An 18,450-nucleotide genomic window follows, 5' to 3' on the forward strand; every position below is an offset into this window, starting at 1 on the left:
CCTTTCTCTTTCTCCATTCACAGTCACATCAATAATAATCCGTCCTCCTTTTTGTGCAACGGGTACTTCATTACCTTTACAAGACTCATACTTCAGTAAATGTCTGACTCTTACATGAAAAGTCCATTTCAAATTCATGAATATTTGACTTGGCAAGGTTGTAATATGAACTACACACACACACACACACACACACACACACACACACACACACACACACACACACACACACACACACACACACACACACACACACACACACACACACACACACACACACACACAATGTTAGTTTTAACTTAGCTCAGTATGTGAAAAATGCTGAAAACTCATAAGAATTAATTGAACTGGTTTATGTTAAAGCGTAGCTCGAAGCGAGTGATAGCTCAAATTTCACGAGCACGTGTCAACCATTTAATACACAAGGAAGTGTTAGGTGCAGGCACAGAGACGAGATCTTGTCACTGCTTCCTTTAATACAACGGTGACTGCAAAACAAACAAACCACTCGATGTTTGCCAAGCCTTGATCACAATCAATAACAGAGGAAAAGAACAATTTATATTGCAAAAGAATGCTGAACGTTACACCATGAGAACCGTTTTGGACGTCAAAATACAGAGATTGCCCACCGCCCGGAACATGATCAAATGAGACAATAATTAGTTATTACTCACTTGACTATGATTCTGTGGAGGGTGAAAACAAGAAAGGATTAACGAATATAGAGCAGCAGGGATCGTCATGGTGGGACAGGACCCAGGTGGCTCATGCAGACCTCCTTATAAATATTCACCCCCTTCCAATAATTCCACATTTAGAGGAATTATGAATTGTGTTGAAACAATTTTTCCCAATGAACTTTTTTATTCATAAACTGAAGAGATCAAACTAAACACTGTTGTTGAGGAGGTTACCTGTAAAAATAACATGTACAAATTCACTGGTTGTAAAAGTATTCAGCTCCTTCGGTCAGGTCTTGGTGGAAGCACCTTTTACAGCAATGACTGCCACAAGTGTTTGTGGGTCCGTCTCTTCCAGCTTTGCACATTGAGATGGTGAAATATTTGTCCATTCTTCATGTGAAAATTGCTCCAATTCTGCCAAGTTTGATGGGTATCGTCGATGTTGCGCAATCTTCAAGTCTCGCCATCAATGTTAAATTGGATTCAAGTTAGGACTTTGATTGGGCAACTCAAGAACATTTAAACAATGCACTTGCTTATTCAGCCACTCCAGTGTGGTTTTTATCTTTGTGCTTCGGATCACTGTCCTGCTGAAATGTGAATCTCCTACCCAGTTTCAGATTCATGGTTGACTCAAGCAGGTTTTCATCAAGGATTCCCCTGTACTTTGCACCATCCATTGTCCATTCTGTCCTCACAAGCTTGCCAGTCCATGCTGATGAAAAGTAGCCCCATAACATGATGCTGCCATCACCATGCTGGACAGGAAGGGTGGTGTTGACTGGATGATTTCCAGTGTTAGGCTTGTGCCAGACGTAAAGCTTTGAATTTAGACCAAAAAGTTCAATTTTTGTCTTGTCCTAACATAAAAAATAAATAATCATCATTCATGTATCATAATTTCTACAGTGTCAGTGCTCTTGAAGGAGTTCCTGAGCAAGGGTTGTGTTGGATCGTTTACTGGTGCTTTGGCAGCAGTCAATCAGTGCAAGAATTTGGAACTTGGCCAGGGTCCCAGCGATAGCTCACCGCCTCTTCACATCGGACATCATGAGATCTTTAATACGTATTGGCTCATGGTAGTAGACAGGACACTGAGTTTAAGATCCTTCCGATGGACGGCACACACACTGATGAACTCTACTGCCTGTGAAACATCAGGATGACCGTTTACAGCTGGGTCGAGGTTCAAGCCCAGGCGAGTATGCGTACATCTAGACTATCCTGCCTGCCCTGCTGTATCTATAAAATGGTACAAAAAAGGCTCTTAGTTTTTAAAGCCATCTTTTACATTCAGAAAGATTCCCAAGAACTGCTGTTAGCCTCTTAATTTAACATCATGGCCTCTGTAATTTAACATCATGACCCTATCGTAATGTTGTAACCCTAATTTGGTTGCATTCTGACTGGTGGGTCTGGAGAGGAAAGTTTTTGAAGGAATTTATGCGATTTTCCCAAAAGTTGACCAAGCCGGCCATTTTGACACACTTTCGGTCATGTGATCCGCATGACTTCCACAATATAATTAACATCCCTACCCTAGCCTAATCTTGTCGCCCAAATTTGGTAGCATTCCAACTGGTGGGTCGAGAGAAGAATATTTTGGAAGGAATTTTTGGGACCGCCATTTTGACACACTTCCAGTCATGTGATTGGCATGGCCTCTGTAATTTAACATCATGACCCTGCCCTAATGTTGTTTAGCCTAATCTGGTTGCATTCTGACTGGTGCGTCTGGAGAAGAAGATTTTTTTGAAGAAATTTACTGTCGTCCATTTTGACCTACTTGAAGTCATGTGACTATAACAAGCTTTGCAATTCCTGTTACCAGTCAGGAGAGGAACGTTGCTGCCAAATTTCAGCCAGATCGGTGCAGCAGTTTGGCCGGAGACATCGAAAAAGGAGACAGATGAACAGACGGTGCACGATGACAATACCTTATCGAGAATTTAATTCCAGATAAGCTAAAAAACAATCCTTCTCCAGAACTGCTTAACAGATCAATGCGAAACTTTATACACATGAACTAGCAATGACAAATATAGTTTGAATTTTTTTTCAAATTCACCTTCATTGATGCAATTTAGTCTTATTGTGCACAAAAGGGGTTGTTAAATAAATATCCTAATAATAAATCAATAAAGCTATGGATAATGGCAATGTATGCGACATAATAAGGGTGCAAGGATGATATTGGTATGCCCATAATAGTAGCGTGTTCAGTTGATGATACTTTTGTTCAGAATGAGCACGTGAGGCTAAACTATGACCTCTCCTGAGTGCCGTTCTAGTTGATATTGAATTTGCTTGGCTTTCTCACTTTATGTAACAAAACAAACTATCTTAATGTGATCCACTGGCTGTCCTAGATTGCTGTGGTGCACTCAACAGCACTCCACAGGACCTCCAAAGCCTTATAGTAAAAAAATGTCACAAAATGATCAAGTACTGTTCGTGTTTCACTGCACAACATATTTGTGCAACTTTCCTTAAATCTTCACCGAGTACTGTTTTAAGATGTTTGCAAAACGTGCCCAACATTCTGCCTGGCAGCACTACACAAGCAACCTGCCGTCTCTGCTACATTGAATATGGCATGTTGTTTTCATCCTTTCATTCTCTTGCTTCAGTCTCATTCAAACTCCACTTTACCCTATTATCACATTGATACCATAACTCATTCAATCCTCAAATTAGGCCACCCATCACAAACAACACTGCACTACACTACACCCAAACTTTATTCCTCCTCACTCAGTTCCTGCATGGCTTCTACTTCTGACTTAATCTTATTGTTCTTTACCTTCAACTCTCTCACAACATTCAGCAGATTTCTGTAGCCTACAACAATACCTAAATTTGGAAGACTTAAAATATTCTGCTAATGCCCTAAACAGAAGACAATTTGATGCTTTTACCATACAAGGCAACATTTGTGATGGAGTGGTTTCCTCAACCACCTTTTCCTCTTTCTTTCTCTGAATTGATTCCACTTTATCCAAATGCATCTCTTTCACCTTTTGAGGCCAGAAAGCCTTGATAACATCCCATGATCGTAACATTCCAACTTTAACTTGTCTGGTAACTTACTTTTGTTGGTGAATTTTAATTTTTCCTCTGCCATGCACTGAACTTTCAAGATGTATATCCAAAAGGGGTGCCTTGTACCGACTGCCCAAACTTTTTATTCCTAGCCCCTTTAACGTTGGAGTAATTTTTTATTTTATTTTTTATTTTGGCCAGAAAAGTTGTTTACCCTGGAGTAATAATTCCCTTGTGCGGCACCTACTTTTCCTTCCCTTTCACTCCTGAAACATGTCATTTGTTGAAGTTTACACAAAACATTCTCAGTGCTAATGTTTCAGCCAGGGTCAAGTTGTACCTGAGGGCCCTCACTGGAGGCATCATTGCTTTCCTGTTATTTTCCTTCTTACACTTTTACCCACTTAATTTGGTGAAGGAATGAATGTCTCAAATGCCAGTAAAAATAAAACTGGAGAAATTGTTACACATTGCAATGCCTTTTCTTCAACCTTTGCCAGCACGTAGTGTCCTTCGATGTTGAAGATCGCATGATGAATTTTCAAAGATACTGCATCAGAAGATCTGAGATTTCACTGGAAACTCAAAACATTTCCAAATAAATCTATATTGGCTTGCATGGATCTGATCCATATCTAGGTATTAGTCAAGTGTAGCCACACGACTGATAATTTATTTTCTCCATCACATTAGTGTTCCATGTGATCTGCAGAGCATTCTGTTTAGTGTTCCATGTGATGAGTTTTCTTCAAACCTGAGAATTCTTGACATTCCTTCCTTCTGGATATAGATGCGTTGAAAAAATATTGTTAACCGATTCGCTACTATGACAAAGAAAACCTCGACTTCAACTTCAAGTAGAGATATTGATCCAAACTGCCTGATTTAAATTGCATTCTCTTCTCTTGAGGTGTAAATGCCACTTGCTCAATACCATGGATCAAGCACATTTGTTTTCAAATATTTCAAATTTACCTCCACAGTCTCTTTAACAAGCTAAGCATTTCCTCCATGACTTGAAGTTGATTCCATTTGGGCCTGGAGATGACTTAGCCCAAGTTTTCTTTATTACATCCTGAATGACTTGAACCTTGTTGTTGCTCAAATTATAAAACCCTCGACTGCTCTGCTTCTGGAGGTTTTGTTTTCTCCAGATCACCATCTAAAGTCTGCTCATTTAATTCTCTCTATTTCCTTCATCTAAATAAGTCAACTTTAGATTTTCTTCAACCTTTCCTTTGATGTCCGAAGTGAACGACTTTTTCTGCTTCTCAAACAAAGATCGAATCACTTTGTATGGTCTGTACAACAAAATTTGCAATAATCCTCTAATTGGCTGTCTTTCTCTGAAGTCGCTCAGCCTTTGTCAATTACATACCTTTCTTACTCATTTGCTCACTCTATATACAAGAACAAGAGAGTTAGCTGGATATTGGGTCTTTTTGCTCCCTGTAGTGACGATTTGGAATTCTGAGCTGTGGATGTTGTCCTTTGTTATCGTGATGAAAATTCCTTTTTGATACATTAACACGCAAGCACACACTATTTGACTACCGGTGCGACACTGCTTTGGCAAGCGTGGTAATTTTCTGATCCCAGAAACATCCTGCGAGCTCAGCACATGGTGTGCATTGACTGCTGTGTTTGTGAATATCTGGACGTGCAAGAAACAACTTTCAGTCACAAAGTGCATGTGTGAGTGAGAAAGGAAAAAAAAATTAGTCTGCAGTACTCATAAACTGTCCTTTCAAAGGGGATGTTTCGTCGAGCTGTCTGTCCTTCCTTTTTGGGATATTTTACCCTGAATGTTCTGAGGAAGGGCTAATGCTCAAAACGTCAGCCACACCTCATTTCCCATGACTAAATATGTCGATTAACTTTTTGTTTATAAAAATCAATTGCTTATCTTGTCTGCCAATGCAGACTAACAAGACTCTTCACAGAGGCGTCTATTCTGTTGTATCTGTTTCATTGCATTTTAAGTCAGAGACGTCTTTACTGTGGTTTTTATCACGTTGAACTTTGCCAGTTTCGTGTATATACTCATATACAGTACTGTACTACCTTGGTTATTCCACCAATTTTTTTTTTCTGGATTCATGAACTTTCGCACTATAGCTCATAATCGTTCCACAATGTACTCGACATTATCAACTTATTTCTTTCTTCATTATTTCATCATAATCAATATAAGAGGTCCAACCAAGATTTGGGCCCATAAGATGAGCATTGATACTGAGCAGCCACAGTGAACAGTTTCCTTGACTCCCTGAAAATACCAATGCACCATCATTGACTTTCCTTTATTAAATGTACCTCGTAGGCACTGGAGAGTGAAATCGTGTCCTGCCAGTTGCACCAATGGATCGACTTGGTGTTTGGTTATAAGCAGCGTGGGCCAGAGGCAATACGTGCGCTCAACGTGTTCTACCACTTGACATATGAGGGATCCATCAACATGGCTGCCATCCACGACTTGGTGACTCGAGAGGTGAGCATTTTTGCTGCAGGTTTTTTTGTATCCAAGGTTATTTTAACATGGACCTTTTCTGCCTCTTTCTTTTCGATCAGCTTGTTCATCAAATTAATCAGTATATGTATGCTCCACAACAAATGCGTTTGTAAATAATGCATGAAAAGGTTGTATAAACAGTTTGAAAAACACTTTTACCCGCTTTGCATTGCACATGCCATCAATGTAATGCAAATTTATTGTGTTGTGTATCCAATGTGACCAGAACTAGCGCACTTAACTGCCGGAGAAATTGTACTGCCAAAGGGATTTGAAAGTTTGCCGAAAAAGATCATTTAGACAAATAGAAAAAAGTTTTACTTTATATTTTGGTATAACTTCTCCTTTATAATATGGTCCTTTTGTCTTTTATTTAATGCATATTAAACTTCCTTAATGGAATCCTCTCATCTGCTTCTCAATGAAACCCTCTCCTCTGCTCTTCCAGTGCAGGTTGGAGTTCCCCAAGGCAGCATCTTGGGCCAAGTCCTTTTCCTCGTTTACATTATTGACTTTTCTTATGCTCTGGAAACCCGCTTTTTCTCTTTGCATAACCGATCCACATTATGCCGTAAAATTCGCATCCCACCTGCAGGCCTGCAACAGCAGTTTCTCGCTTTGCTCTCCTGAAAAGGATCCGATGCTGTTCTTACACTTGGAACACATCTTTCAATCCAGGCAGGTCTCATATTCTCACGTCTCTCCAGGAAATATTGTCAAACAAATCCCTCTTTTTCTTTCAACCATTGAAAGAGGTTCAGTCTCGCGAACCTCTGGGCCTCACCATCAGCTATGCTCGGTACTTGTCGTTGGCAGACTGACCATATATCTAAGCTTGCACCTGAAAGCAGCTGCAGACTAAACTTCCTTTTTCATGCCAAGTCGTTGCTTTATAGGTTAACTGAACTCCACACAGCCTACAAAGTCTTTGTCTGTTCTCACCTTTGGATCGGTGCCTCTGTTGCACACTTGTATCTCCTGGTTGCTATGGAATCCGAAGCTCTCGATATCATTGGCATATCCCATTAAAAAACAGGAGCACAGGGCCTGGTGCTTTATCACAGACAGGTTTGTGATCCGTTTTCTACCACCTCCTCAGGTTTGGCTCCCTCTGCTCTTTCCTCTGCTCCCTCTGCTCTGCCCTCCCTCCCAACTTTTTCCAGGTTGCCATTGTTCATCAAGCAACCTCCTTGTGAAATTCCAAATATCTCGGCATACTTTTCACCTCCACTCCTTTTTTAGGTCATCTCTACCGAGATGACCTAATAAAGCCGGACCAAATGTCCGTCCATCCGTCCATCCGTACGTCCGTCAACAATTTTTCTTTCCGATCTTGATGAAACTTAGTATGTGGGTAGAGGTCTATGAGTGTTGCACAACGATATAACTTTTGCCCGGGTTCAAGGTCAGGGACGAGGTCACGAGGTCACATAAGTTATAAAAATCGCCATTTTCAAAACCTATCTAGTCTGCCATTCTACAAGATATTCGGCAACTGTTAGGGTCATAGCCAAAATGGTCATAGCAAAATGGTCATAACCAATGACACGGATTCACAATTGCCAAGGTATTGTGTTGTTTTTGTTGTTTCCTATTCTCTCATGTGCACGCGTTAAGTAATATTCACAAGATAGAAATAAAACCCAATCGTGTTTATACACCGCACAGCATTTAACAACAACCGGAAGGAAAAAGTCATAGCTAACGACACGGATTCGAAATAGCCAGGGCTATTCTGTTGTTGTTGTTGTTGTTGTTGTTGTTGTTGTTATTTCCTATTCTCTCACGTGCACGCGTTAAGTATTAAGCTCACTTCGTTCGCTATAAAACACATTTTTAGCCTTTTATATTTATACATTTTCCGCCGAAGGTGCAAAAGTTTCAAAACCCGAAATGTAAACGTCGGCATTTATTTTCAAAATATAATTTCATGCGTGCGCACCAAAACGCTGAGTCATCTTTAACCAAACTACTGCGCAGTAGTCCGGTCATGGCGTCTGAGCAGTGGCCAGCGTGGTTCAGATTGACTGTGGTTTCTGGGGCGAAGGTCATTGTTAAGAAGTATGTCGGCGGTATAAATTCGAGTGATTGTATTGGTGATTTAATCACGCAACATCTTGACGACGAATATTCTGGCCGAACGATTGCATCAATTCAGTGCATCAGCAGGGATGATTCGCAGGCTCCTCTCGATCGTGCCGATATCTAACATGATCACCGGCGGACATAGGGCTGCAGGCTGTGGGGCAAGGCCACGGATCCCGGATGAGGGGATAAGTGATAAATTATGCTACATGCTTCGGGCTTTCTGATTAATATATCAATGAGTACATTCCATAATTAATGAATTAATAATTAATGAATATGGCATACAAAATGTTTTTTCATACCTGACATGTTACTTTGTGCAGTGTCACGAAACTTCTGTGGAATTAATAATTAATTAATTTGCTGGCTCTAACGATTTTTCAAACCTCAATATCTCTATAAATACTTGACCAATTTTCATTCTGAAAGTTGCATTATAATCAGTGAAGAATAATCTACAGGATTATCATAATCTCCGAGAGCTAAGCCTATTTTTTCGTTTTTTTTTTCTACAACCGGAAGTGAAATGTCCCCAGAGAGTGGACGGACCGGAAAACCACGTATTGCACTTACTGGTGATTCTGATGTGTTAATCCGGGTATTAAATGAACAATACATATTTATTAATTATGTCATTAGTAGTATTATCCTAGTGTATCTCTGTGAACTATTTCAATCTAAACGGTTAGTTTGGACTGTTTCGCGGTTACCTGAACTGAACATTGAGAACTTGTGGTATTATAGAGATGACCGTCACCCCCACACGGGGGTAGTTTTTTCTTCTTTTCCCACTTGTGGAAACTGCTTCCTTTGTTTAATTCCACTCTTCCTTGCAGGGCCACCACCCCATGTCATCCTCATTCCCCACCTGCAATTTTTTCTACTCTCATTAACCCATACCTAACCCAACCCTCTTACTTGCAGACCTTTAGGCCCCTTAAACTCTTAAGACCCATTAGATCCTTTACACCCATTAGACCCTTAAGACCCTGAAGACCATCAACACCCTTTTAGACCCTGAGACCCTTTGGACCCTTAAGACTTCTTCGACCCTTTATACCCTTTAAAGACCCTTTGACCTTTACACCATTTAGACTGTTAACACCCCTTAGATCTCTTCATACCCATTTCAACACTTTTAAGACCTCTCAGACCTTTACACCCTTTAAACCCCTTTGTCCTCTTCATACCCATTTAAACCCTTTAGAGACCTAAAGACCTTCTTTTACCTTTTATACACTTTTCAGACGTACAGATCATTTAAGACCCTTTAGACACTTTAGATGCCTTTTGCTCTTTCACTCATAGACCCTTTAAAGACCCTTTCGGCCCCTTAGACCTTTTACACCCTTTAGGCCCCTTAGATGACTTCCATCAGACCCATTAAACCCTCAACACCCCTTAGACTCCTTCATACCCATTTAGACACTTTTAAGACCCCCCAGATCTCTACACCCTTTAGATTATTTAGACCCTTTAAAGATCTTTTATACCTCTTAAACCTTTACACTATTTAGACCCCTTATACTCACTCAGACCCTTTAAACACTTCAGACCCCTTTAGAGGAACCTTAAGACTCTTTATACTTGTTAGACCTTTACACCCCTTACGCCTTTTATTTTTGGATGCATAGTCGAGGCTCGTGGAAGACCTACCACGAGTACAATGAACGGATCAGGATGCAACAGGACAAAAGGAACTGTAGAGAGAGGGCAAAAACACCAACAGCAGATTTGAAGGCCAAGATAGAGGCAGACTTGTCACAACAGAGGGTGGTGTCATCAGCAAATAGATAAAGGGGATTTTCCAGTCAGGGAGATCATGTATGAAGATCAGGAATAAGACTGGGCTCAGAACACTGCCTTGGGGCACGCGAGCGTTGACAGGGAGAGGAGATGAAAGGATTCCGTTGAGAGTCACATGTTGGCTACGAAAATGGAGCAAGTCAGGAAGGCATGTGTGGAGTTGACCTTGGATGTCATTGGCAGAGAGTTTAGAGAGTAAGGCAGGATGCCAGACTGTATCGGAAGCACTGTATATGTCCAGAGAGATGGCCCTGATCTCATGTCTAACAATGAGGGCCTCCGTCCATTCTTGAGTGTGTGTAAGCAGCATGTCCAAGTTGGAATAACCTGATCTGAAACCAAATTGGTGATCTGCTATCAGGTCGTTGGAGAAAATGGAATTTTTCATATCACTGCAATGATGGATTCCATGATGTTGCTGATGATTGGAAGTAAGCTGATTGGTCTGTAGTTGAGGAGATCAGCTTTTGCACCTTTTTTATGTAGCACAGTGATGTTGGTGGGTTTCCAAGCAGATGTAAGATGACCTAGCACAAATGATAGGGTGAAAAGGGCAGAGAGAAAAGAAAGACAGAGAGAGAGAGAGAAAGATAGAGGATGTGCAAAAGCAGCAGAGCAGGTTTTTCGGACACGCGAGCTGATGCCATCCGGTCCAGTAGCAGTCAGAGTCCAGGGTTATCCTATAGACCTTTGACACTGTCGAGACCTTTTCAGAACCCTTTGGACCCTTTTTAGACCTTTTAAGATCCTAAACACATTATAGGCTCCTTAAGAATCGAAAAGAAAAATTTGTACACCACTAGCGTCGCATCACAAGTTTCAATGATGAATCGACAAATCGAGCTCCATGAGTTTTCTTGAAGAGTTCATTATTTTCACTTCAATCATTGGTTTACTGATCACATAAAGAGTAGTAGTAATGTCATAATGAGGTTTATTAAAAAAAAAAAAAAAATTAGGGGTGGGGGGGGGGTATACATTCTTTCGAATTTGCCTGTTTCGTATTCAACAAATCTGGGACAGATGAAAAGCACGTGTTTTTAACCCACAAAGGAGAAATGCATTTATTTTTGACTTTCCAGATGTTTGCTCGTTTGCAGATTTCTGATTGTAAACTGTGAAATGAGTCGATTAATCCAAGGTGTTTTTTTATTTTAATACATTTTCTTTTCAGACACAATGCTGGATGAGTCATTTGTAGATCCTGGTAACAGGAAAATATAAAGTGAAGGGATTTGAACGTTTTCATGAAGTTAAATTGTAGTAATCTTACATTTGCTTGCTTGCTTTATTCATCAGAAAAGAGCAATTAAGTTGAAATTCATTCAAGTTAAACAAGTCCTTCAACTATCAGGTGAACGCGACGATTTGTTTAATCATCAAAGGCTGCAGATTGGACAGATACTGCAAAGAAACAAATAGCCAGCATGATTAATGATGCTCAATGCAGGCAGGTTGTTGTTATTCATCCAGTCGAGTATCCACTCGCAGTGGTCACGGCAGATGTTGAAGTGAAGAAGAAGAAGAAGAAGCTTGAGCATCGCCACATGACCTTTCCCGGTGGTAAGGTGAGTTGGTCTGTAGATCATTGTGGGCATCATGTGACGCCAGGTTTGGTCGAAAGACCAACTCACCTTACCACAGGCAGAGGTCACGTGGCGATTGCCAAGCTTCTTCTTCACTTTGACATCTGCCGTGACCACGAGTGGATTCTCACGATAACGTCGGCTTTACCGACTAGTAAGTCCAGCTATTTTAATTCAAAACTTTTACTGTGTTACAGTGATGCTGTTTCATAATTATCTTACTGCAATCGAGAATTGTCAGGAAAGATACAAACAGTATGTGTGTTCTTCTAAATAAAATATTTATGAAAAGGTCTGTTCTTCAGATCCTATTTTCTTGTTTGTGTCTTCCTTTTTGGCATCCATAGGCGGTACGGACTCAGGTGCGCAGTTTTGGCCAGACACCATCACAGCTCTTGGTCGAACCGCATCCACCACGCAACTCACCAATGCAACTGGTATGTAAACTAATTAGATGGCAGTAAGTACAAATCTGCTGGAGAGGTGTGCGTGTGGAAGGGGATGGGGTGCGGGTGGGGTTACATGTGGGTGTCACAAATCCTTCACGATCAGGTGACTGTTTGGTAGTGTATTGGTTCAGTGTGATGTAAGTGCTTGTATACCTGAAATTCTATGTCAAACTTATTGTTTATTATAAACACAACATGGCCAAAAGTATGTGGACACCTGCTCGTCCAACATCTCATTCCAAAATCATGGACATTAATATGGAGTTGGTCCCCCCCCGCCCACCCCACCTTTACTCCTATAACAGTCTCCACTCTTCTGGGAAGGCTTTCCACTCGATGTTGGAACATTGCTGCGGGGATTTGCTTCCATTCAGCCACAAGAGCATTAGTAGGGTCGGCCACTGATGTTGGGCAATTAGGTCTGGCTCTCAGTCAGCGTTCCAAGTCATCCCTAAGGTGTTCGATGGGGTTGAGGTCAGGGCTCTGTACAGGCCAGTCAAGTTCTTCCACACCGATATCGACAAACCATTTCTGTATGGACCTCACTTTGTGCACGGGGGCATTGTCATGCTGAAACAGGAAAGGGCCTTCCCCAAACTGTTGCCACAAAGTTGGAAGCACACAATCATCTAGAATGTTATTGTATGCTATAGTTTTAAGATTTCCCTTCACTTGAGCTGAGAACCCGAGCCCGAACCAGGAAAAACAGCCCCAGACCATTATTCCTCCTCCACCAAACTTTACAGTTGGCACAATGCATTCTAGCAGGTAGCGTTCTTCTGGTATCCGCCAAACCCAGATTCATCCTTCAGACTGCCAGATGGTGAAGCGTGATTTATCAATCCAGAAAATGCGTTTCCACTGCTCCAGTGTCCAATGGCGGTGAGCTTTACATCACTCCAGCTGACGCTTGGCATTGCGCATGGTGATCTTAGGCTTGTGTGTGGCTGCTCGGCCATGGAAACCCATTTCATGAAGCTCTTGATGAACAGTGTTTGTGCTGACATTGCTTCCAGAGTCAGTTTGGAACTTGGTAGTGAGTGTTGCAACCGACAACAGATGATCTTTCCACGCTACGCACTTCAGCACTCAGCAGTCCCATTGTGTGAGCTTGTGTGGCCAACCACTTCGTGGCTGAGCTGTTGTTTCTCCTAGACATTTCCACTTCACAATAACAGCACTTACAGTTGACCGGGGCAGCTCTATCAGGGCAGAAATATGACGAACTAACTTGTTGGAAAGGTGGCATCCTATGACAATGCCGCGTTGAAAGTCACTGAGCTCTTCAGCACGGCCCATTCTACTGCCAATGTTTGTCTCTGGAGATTGCATAACTGTGTGCTTGATTTTATACACCTGCCAGCAATGGGTGAAGCAGAAATAGCTGAATCCACTAATTAGATGGGGTGTCCACATACTTTTGGCCATGTAGTGTATATACGACTGTGGAATGTTTGTTGAGGCGAGAAGTTTATTCTGAAAGTTTCGAAGAGTAAGAAGGATTTAGACTTGAAGCTTGTCTGGAAAGATCATGAGAGTTCAGGAAATATTCTGGTTACTTCCAGATAAAGAATAATTTAGTCGTTTTGGGTTGTTTGGAGAGGGAGGGCCTTTTATGAGTGTTCATAATCTGAGTATTATTTTATATATATATATATATATATATATATATATATATATATATATATATATATATATATATATATAACCGGGCGTAGTGGCGTGCGCCTGTAATCCGGTTACTCGGAGGCTTGGGTTGGAGGATCGCTTGAGGACGGGGGCTCTGCACTGGGCAGGGTGCAGAGCAGCCTGGAATCATGGCGAAACCCAAATCCTGATCCCTGTGTCGTAAGAGGCGACCAGGGTTGCGTCAGGAAGGGCATCCGGCGTAAAACCTGTGCCAAATCAGTATGCGGATCATAACGGATGATCCGCTGTGGCGACCCCTAACGGGAGCAGCCGAAAGATGAACAACATATATATATATATATATATATATATATATATATATATATATATATATATATATATATATATATATATATATATATATATATATATATATGTACACACATGAGAAAGCAGAGTGAAAGGGGGATAAGAAAAGGCAGTCATCAGTTGCTTTGCAATGTATATCTCTGTGCTGGAGTGCTTTGTTAATTATTTATCACTTGTGCTTTATCTTTTAAGTAATTTAACCAGACTCTGGGATGCAATGGTTGGTGCATCCGCTCCAAGTTTAGGAGGTCAGAAGTTCAAATCCTGCCTGAGTCATCCCAAAAACTTTAAAATGGTACATGCTGCTTCCTTGTTTGATGTTCAGCATTTAAAAGGTTAAGAGCATGGACAATCCTCATAGGTTAGCGTCCATGGGGAGGAGGAAGTTCCTCCTTAGGAATTGCCCCGCTACGTGTGGTGAGAAAAGCTACACCATTGTTGTGACGTCACTGGTACCCAGTGTACCCTGGGAAGGGATGGCACTTCCCCCAAGCTGTGGCTGTGTTGTGTTGTCATACGTGTTGTTGCTCATACGTCACATGTGTGACGGCTCAGTGGCTCATACGTGTTGTCGCACATATGTTCAACTGTATGTCCATATGTGTTTGCGTGGCAGCTCCACTACGAGCCTTCAATCATGTTTCAAAGAAATGAAGTTTGGACGATACTTCCCTGCCAGTTGGACATCAATCATTTGAAGAACTTTGGGTTTTGTGACAGTCGGTCGATAGTGGAAGAGTCACAGTATAATTAACTTTTGATGCAATAATCAATGGAATTTAGCTTTGTTTTCCAATTAGATAGCCCTTTAACAGGCATGTGGGGTTTACACAAACCTCAAGATCATTTCCTTTGATCACTTTTTTTGAAAAACTTCTCCATATCTTTTGTCATAAATACAGGGTGACATGTAAAATGATGACATATAAAATTGCATTTGAAAAGTTTGATTGGCTATAAAGTAACAGTGCATTGATCGAATATGATGAACCATATTCTTTGGCGATTTAGTTATCATAGGCACACTCAATGCCACCATCCTTTTGCTGGAAAACTTCGTCCAATTGAGAGAGAAGATGGTTCACTCCTCTGTAGCAAATCAATGGAGATTAGTTGCACAATTCCACAACTTTGGTCATCACCACCATGAAAATTTGTGACATTTATAAAAATACGTACTTTGTGTAAAAGACTGAGCTACTGCATCATTTTTTAGTCCGTCCTGTACACCTCATCTTATTGGGGAGATCATCGTGGTGTCAAATCTCTTGGAAATGAAAGCTCTAGTTTCTGAAAAGTACCTGCTGAGGAATTGAACCAGTGGAAATTTTTTAATTGAGCCGAGTAATATGCTCGTCTTTGATGAGAAAAATTCTGTTATATCGGTGATATGATTGGTGCAGGTGGTGGTGTGGAAGCAGCAGTGAATGCAAGAATTAGAAGTGGCTGGAGGAAGTTTAGGGAGTTGTTACCCCTATTGACATCAAGAGGGACCTCTCTCCGATTAAAGGGAAAACTTTACGCAGTTTGCATCAGCAGCGTGATGTTGTATGGCAGTGAAACATGGGTGATAAAAAGGAGGATGAACAGAGGTGTGAATGAAATGAAATGAGAATGGTGAGATGGATGTGTGATGTGACACTGGAGGATAGGAAACCAAATGTGGAATTAAGAGATAGGTTAGACATAGAAAGCCTGCGTTGGTGTAGGTTGAGGTGGTTCGGACATGTGGAAAGGATGGGGTGGACAGCTGTGTGAAGAGGTGTATAAATGTGAATGTGAATGGAAGGATTGCTAGAGACCATCCGAGGAAAACATGGGACGTGTTGCTGAGAGACAATTTTAGTTAAAGGCCGAACTAGAGGGCGAGCAAGGGATTGTGCAGCCTGGAAAGAGCCATTAGGTGCACCACGGCTTACACATGCAGGCATGGAAACGGCCGTATGGTGACGACGACGATGACGATGACGATGACGATGATGATTATGATGATGTTGAGCTTTTTGGCAAGAGAATCCCATGCCACCACATGTAGTTAATGTTGATGAACTATTGGGAATGGAATTACCTCTGGCAACAGTGGATGGAGGTTATGTTCCCCCCACCCCCCAATCCCCCCCTCTTTTGTCTGTGAACAGGATATCTCAAAAAGTTATGGACAGATTCAGATGAAATCTGGAGGACAGGTTGGGTGTGTAACAAGGATGAACTGATTAGATTTTGGAGAATATCCGGACCCGGATCCAGATACTCGAATTTTAAAGTGATTCTTCACCATTGAAAGATCGGGCCAAGATGATATTCAATTTAACACGATATCTCAAAAAGTTATGGACGGGTTATGACAAAAAGTTGGTGAATGAGTTGGGTAGATGAAAAGAACAAGTCAATTAGATTTCAGTTGTAAACTGTTTAACCTGGCGAAGGTATGTGTTCTGCCGAGTGCCGTTGTAGTTCATAAGTGCAAGGACCGTTTAACTCATGTGCTTCAGAGGAATCCAAGTGGTAAATGTTGTACATGATGGATTTAATAGTAATCGACTTGTTTGTTGAGACTTTCACATCAATAAAGTGTTTTGTTCTGCTTCTGGTGTGATCCCCTACCTGGCAGGCCCCGCTGATGTTCAAGGAGCTGGGCCTCCAGCAGGAGGTTGTGATGGTCCTCAAGTTCCCTTCAAATTCACCGATAACACACGTGGCTGCAAACACGAGTCCATCATCCGGCACACCCACTGTCATCACTTTGACCTGCAGCCGCCTTTTCGCTCTCAACAAGTGGAATGGGGTCCCAAGTAAGGCTTAAAACAAAATTTTTGTTTTGATTTTTATTGATGATCATTCAATTGTGTCAAACTTCTGTGAATTTCATTCTTGTTTTTCATTACAATTTGGTTCATGTGCAGTTGAATTGTTGACTTTTCAATTGATTAACTGCTGTTGTTTTTCCTCTTCTAATTATCATTCTTCTCTTCATCATTATTTATCTATATATTAATACTGAAGGACCAATTTTGTGCTCCTACTCGCGGTCGCGTCACGTTTTTCTCGGTACTGTGACCTGGACTGAAAGAAACTTCGTACCTGTAAGAGTGCATCGCACATAGTGGCAATAGTTATCTTTCAACTCTGAAGCAGAATTAACACTTTTCATTGAGACGGGGGCGAGGAGTGAAGAGGTGGGGGGCAAGGTGAGCAAAATTTTGGGCGGGGATAAGCAAATTGAAAGCGGGAGACGGGGGGAAATGGGGCGGGGGATGAGTGGGCAGGGGCTGGGGTGAATTAGGTGGGGTTGAGTGTGAGGGGGTGGACAGGGGGCGGGGGCCCGGGGGCAAGTGGGGCGGGGAATCAAGAGACGGGGGGGTGGGGAGTGAAGAGGCAGGGCCAGGGTAATTAAATTTTTGGGCGGGGGTAAGCAAATTGAAGGCGGGGGGGAATGGGGCGGGGGATGAGTAGGCGGGGGGCAAGCACGCCCTGTCCAGTCCATGTCCCTCGAGTATGGGTGAGCTGGTGAGGGTGGTTGAATGAACGGAATCAGTCTGTGACCGGGTTTCGGCCAGTTGTTGTTATTATTGAAATATGCCTGGTGTTGGCTTAATGGTTAGGGTGATGGGCTTGGGATCCAATGATCCTGAGCTCAAATCCCACTCAGCTGTTGAATTAATACCAGGTGGGGTTGACTCTGCCTGTTCAATTCCGAGGTCGGCAAAATGAGTGCCAGCATGCTGGTATCCTGTGTCGGAGTGGCGACCCGTCCAGGATTGTGCCCAATAGCCAAGGAGACTGCTTAGGCAGCACCAACGCTCTGCGCAGAGGATGGTCCCAATGGATGGATGAATTATTGAAATTATTCCTCTGCTTTTTTTTTAACTCTCTATTGAGAGAAATCTGGGAAATTTCATTGAATCACGACTGCCATGGTTGCTGTTCAGTAGAATTACCTGGGATCGTCCCTTCTCCAGTGGTTCAGTTTTTGACAAACTCGCTTGACCTCCATACATCACCCATACATGTCACCCTGCGTACTTGTTTCCCATGCAGTTAGACTTCAGAATGATTTCGCCTCCTCAGTTTTTCCTTCAACCTTCAATCTCAAACTCTTTAAGACTCAGATTAACAGATTTCTCTAATTTGTTACAGCTTCCCACTTTTGTTGGTTCCTCATGTTGCAGCAGGCCACTTATCTGACTATGGGCTTGTTGTCTCCTTTGCTTCAATGAGCCATAAAAATCTGTTCTGTTTTTTTGGTTCTTCAGCCATCCCTTTTAAGGAATGTTTGGGGGGTG

General features: G+C 41.9%; 1 protein-coding gene across 5 annotated transcripts in view; it reads left to right on the plus strand.

The window, feature by feature from the left end:
- The window catches only part of LOC147008560 (lipopolysaccharide-responsive and beige-like anchor protein), a 597,819-nt gene that overhangs the window by 543,469 nt on the left and 35,900 nt on the right, over positions 1-18,450 (plus strand). For all 5 annotated transcript variants that reach the window (XM_085864642.1, XM_085864638.1, XM_085864639.1 and 2 more), the window contains 3 exons: positions 6,052-6,219; positions 12,068-12,157; positions 16,779-16,959. In XM_085864642.1, the coding sequence (XP_085720768.1) occupies positions 6,052-6,219; positions 12,068-12,157; positions 16,779-16,959 (439 nt within the window). The remainder of the gene's footprint in view (positions 1-6,051; positions 6,220-12,067; positions 12,158-16,778; positions 16,960-18,450) is intronic.

Source organism: Eptatretus burgeri, chromosome 18, assembly GCF_056783735.1.
Source record: "Eptatretus burgeri isolate ZD-2024b chromosome 18, Ebu_testis_v1, whole genome shotgun sequence".
NCBI lineage: Eukaryota > Metazoa > Chordata > Myxini > Myxiniformes > Myxinidae > Eptatretus > Eptatretus burgeri.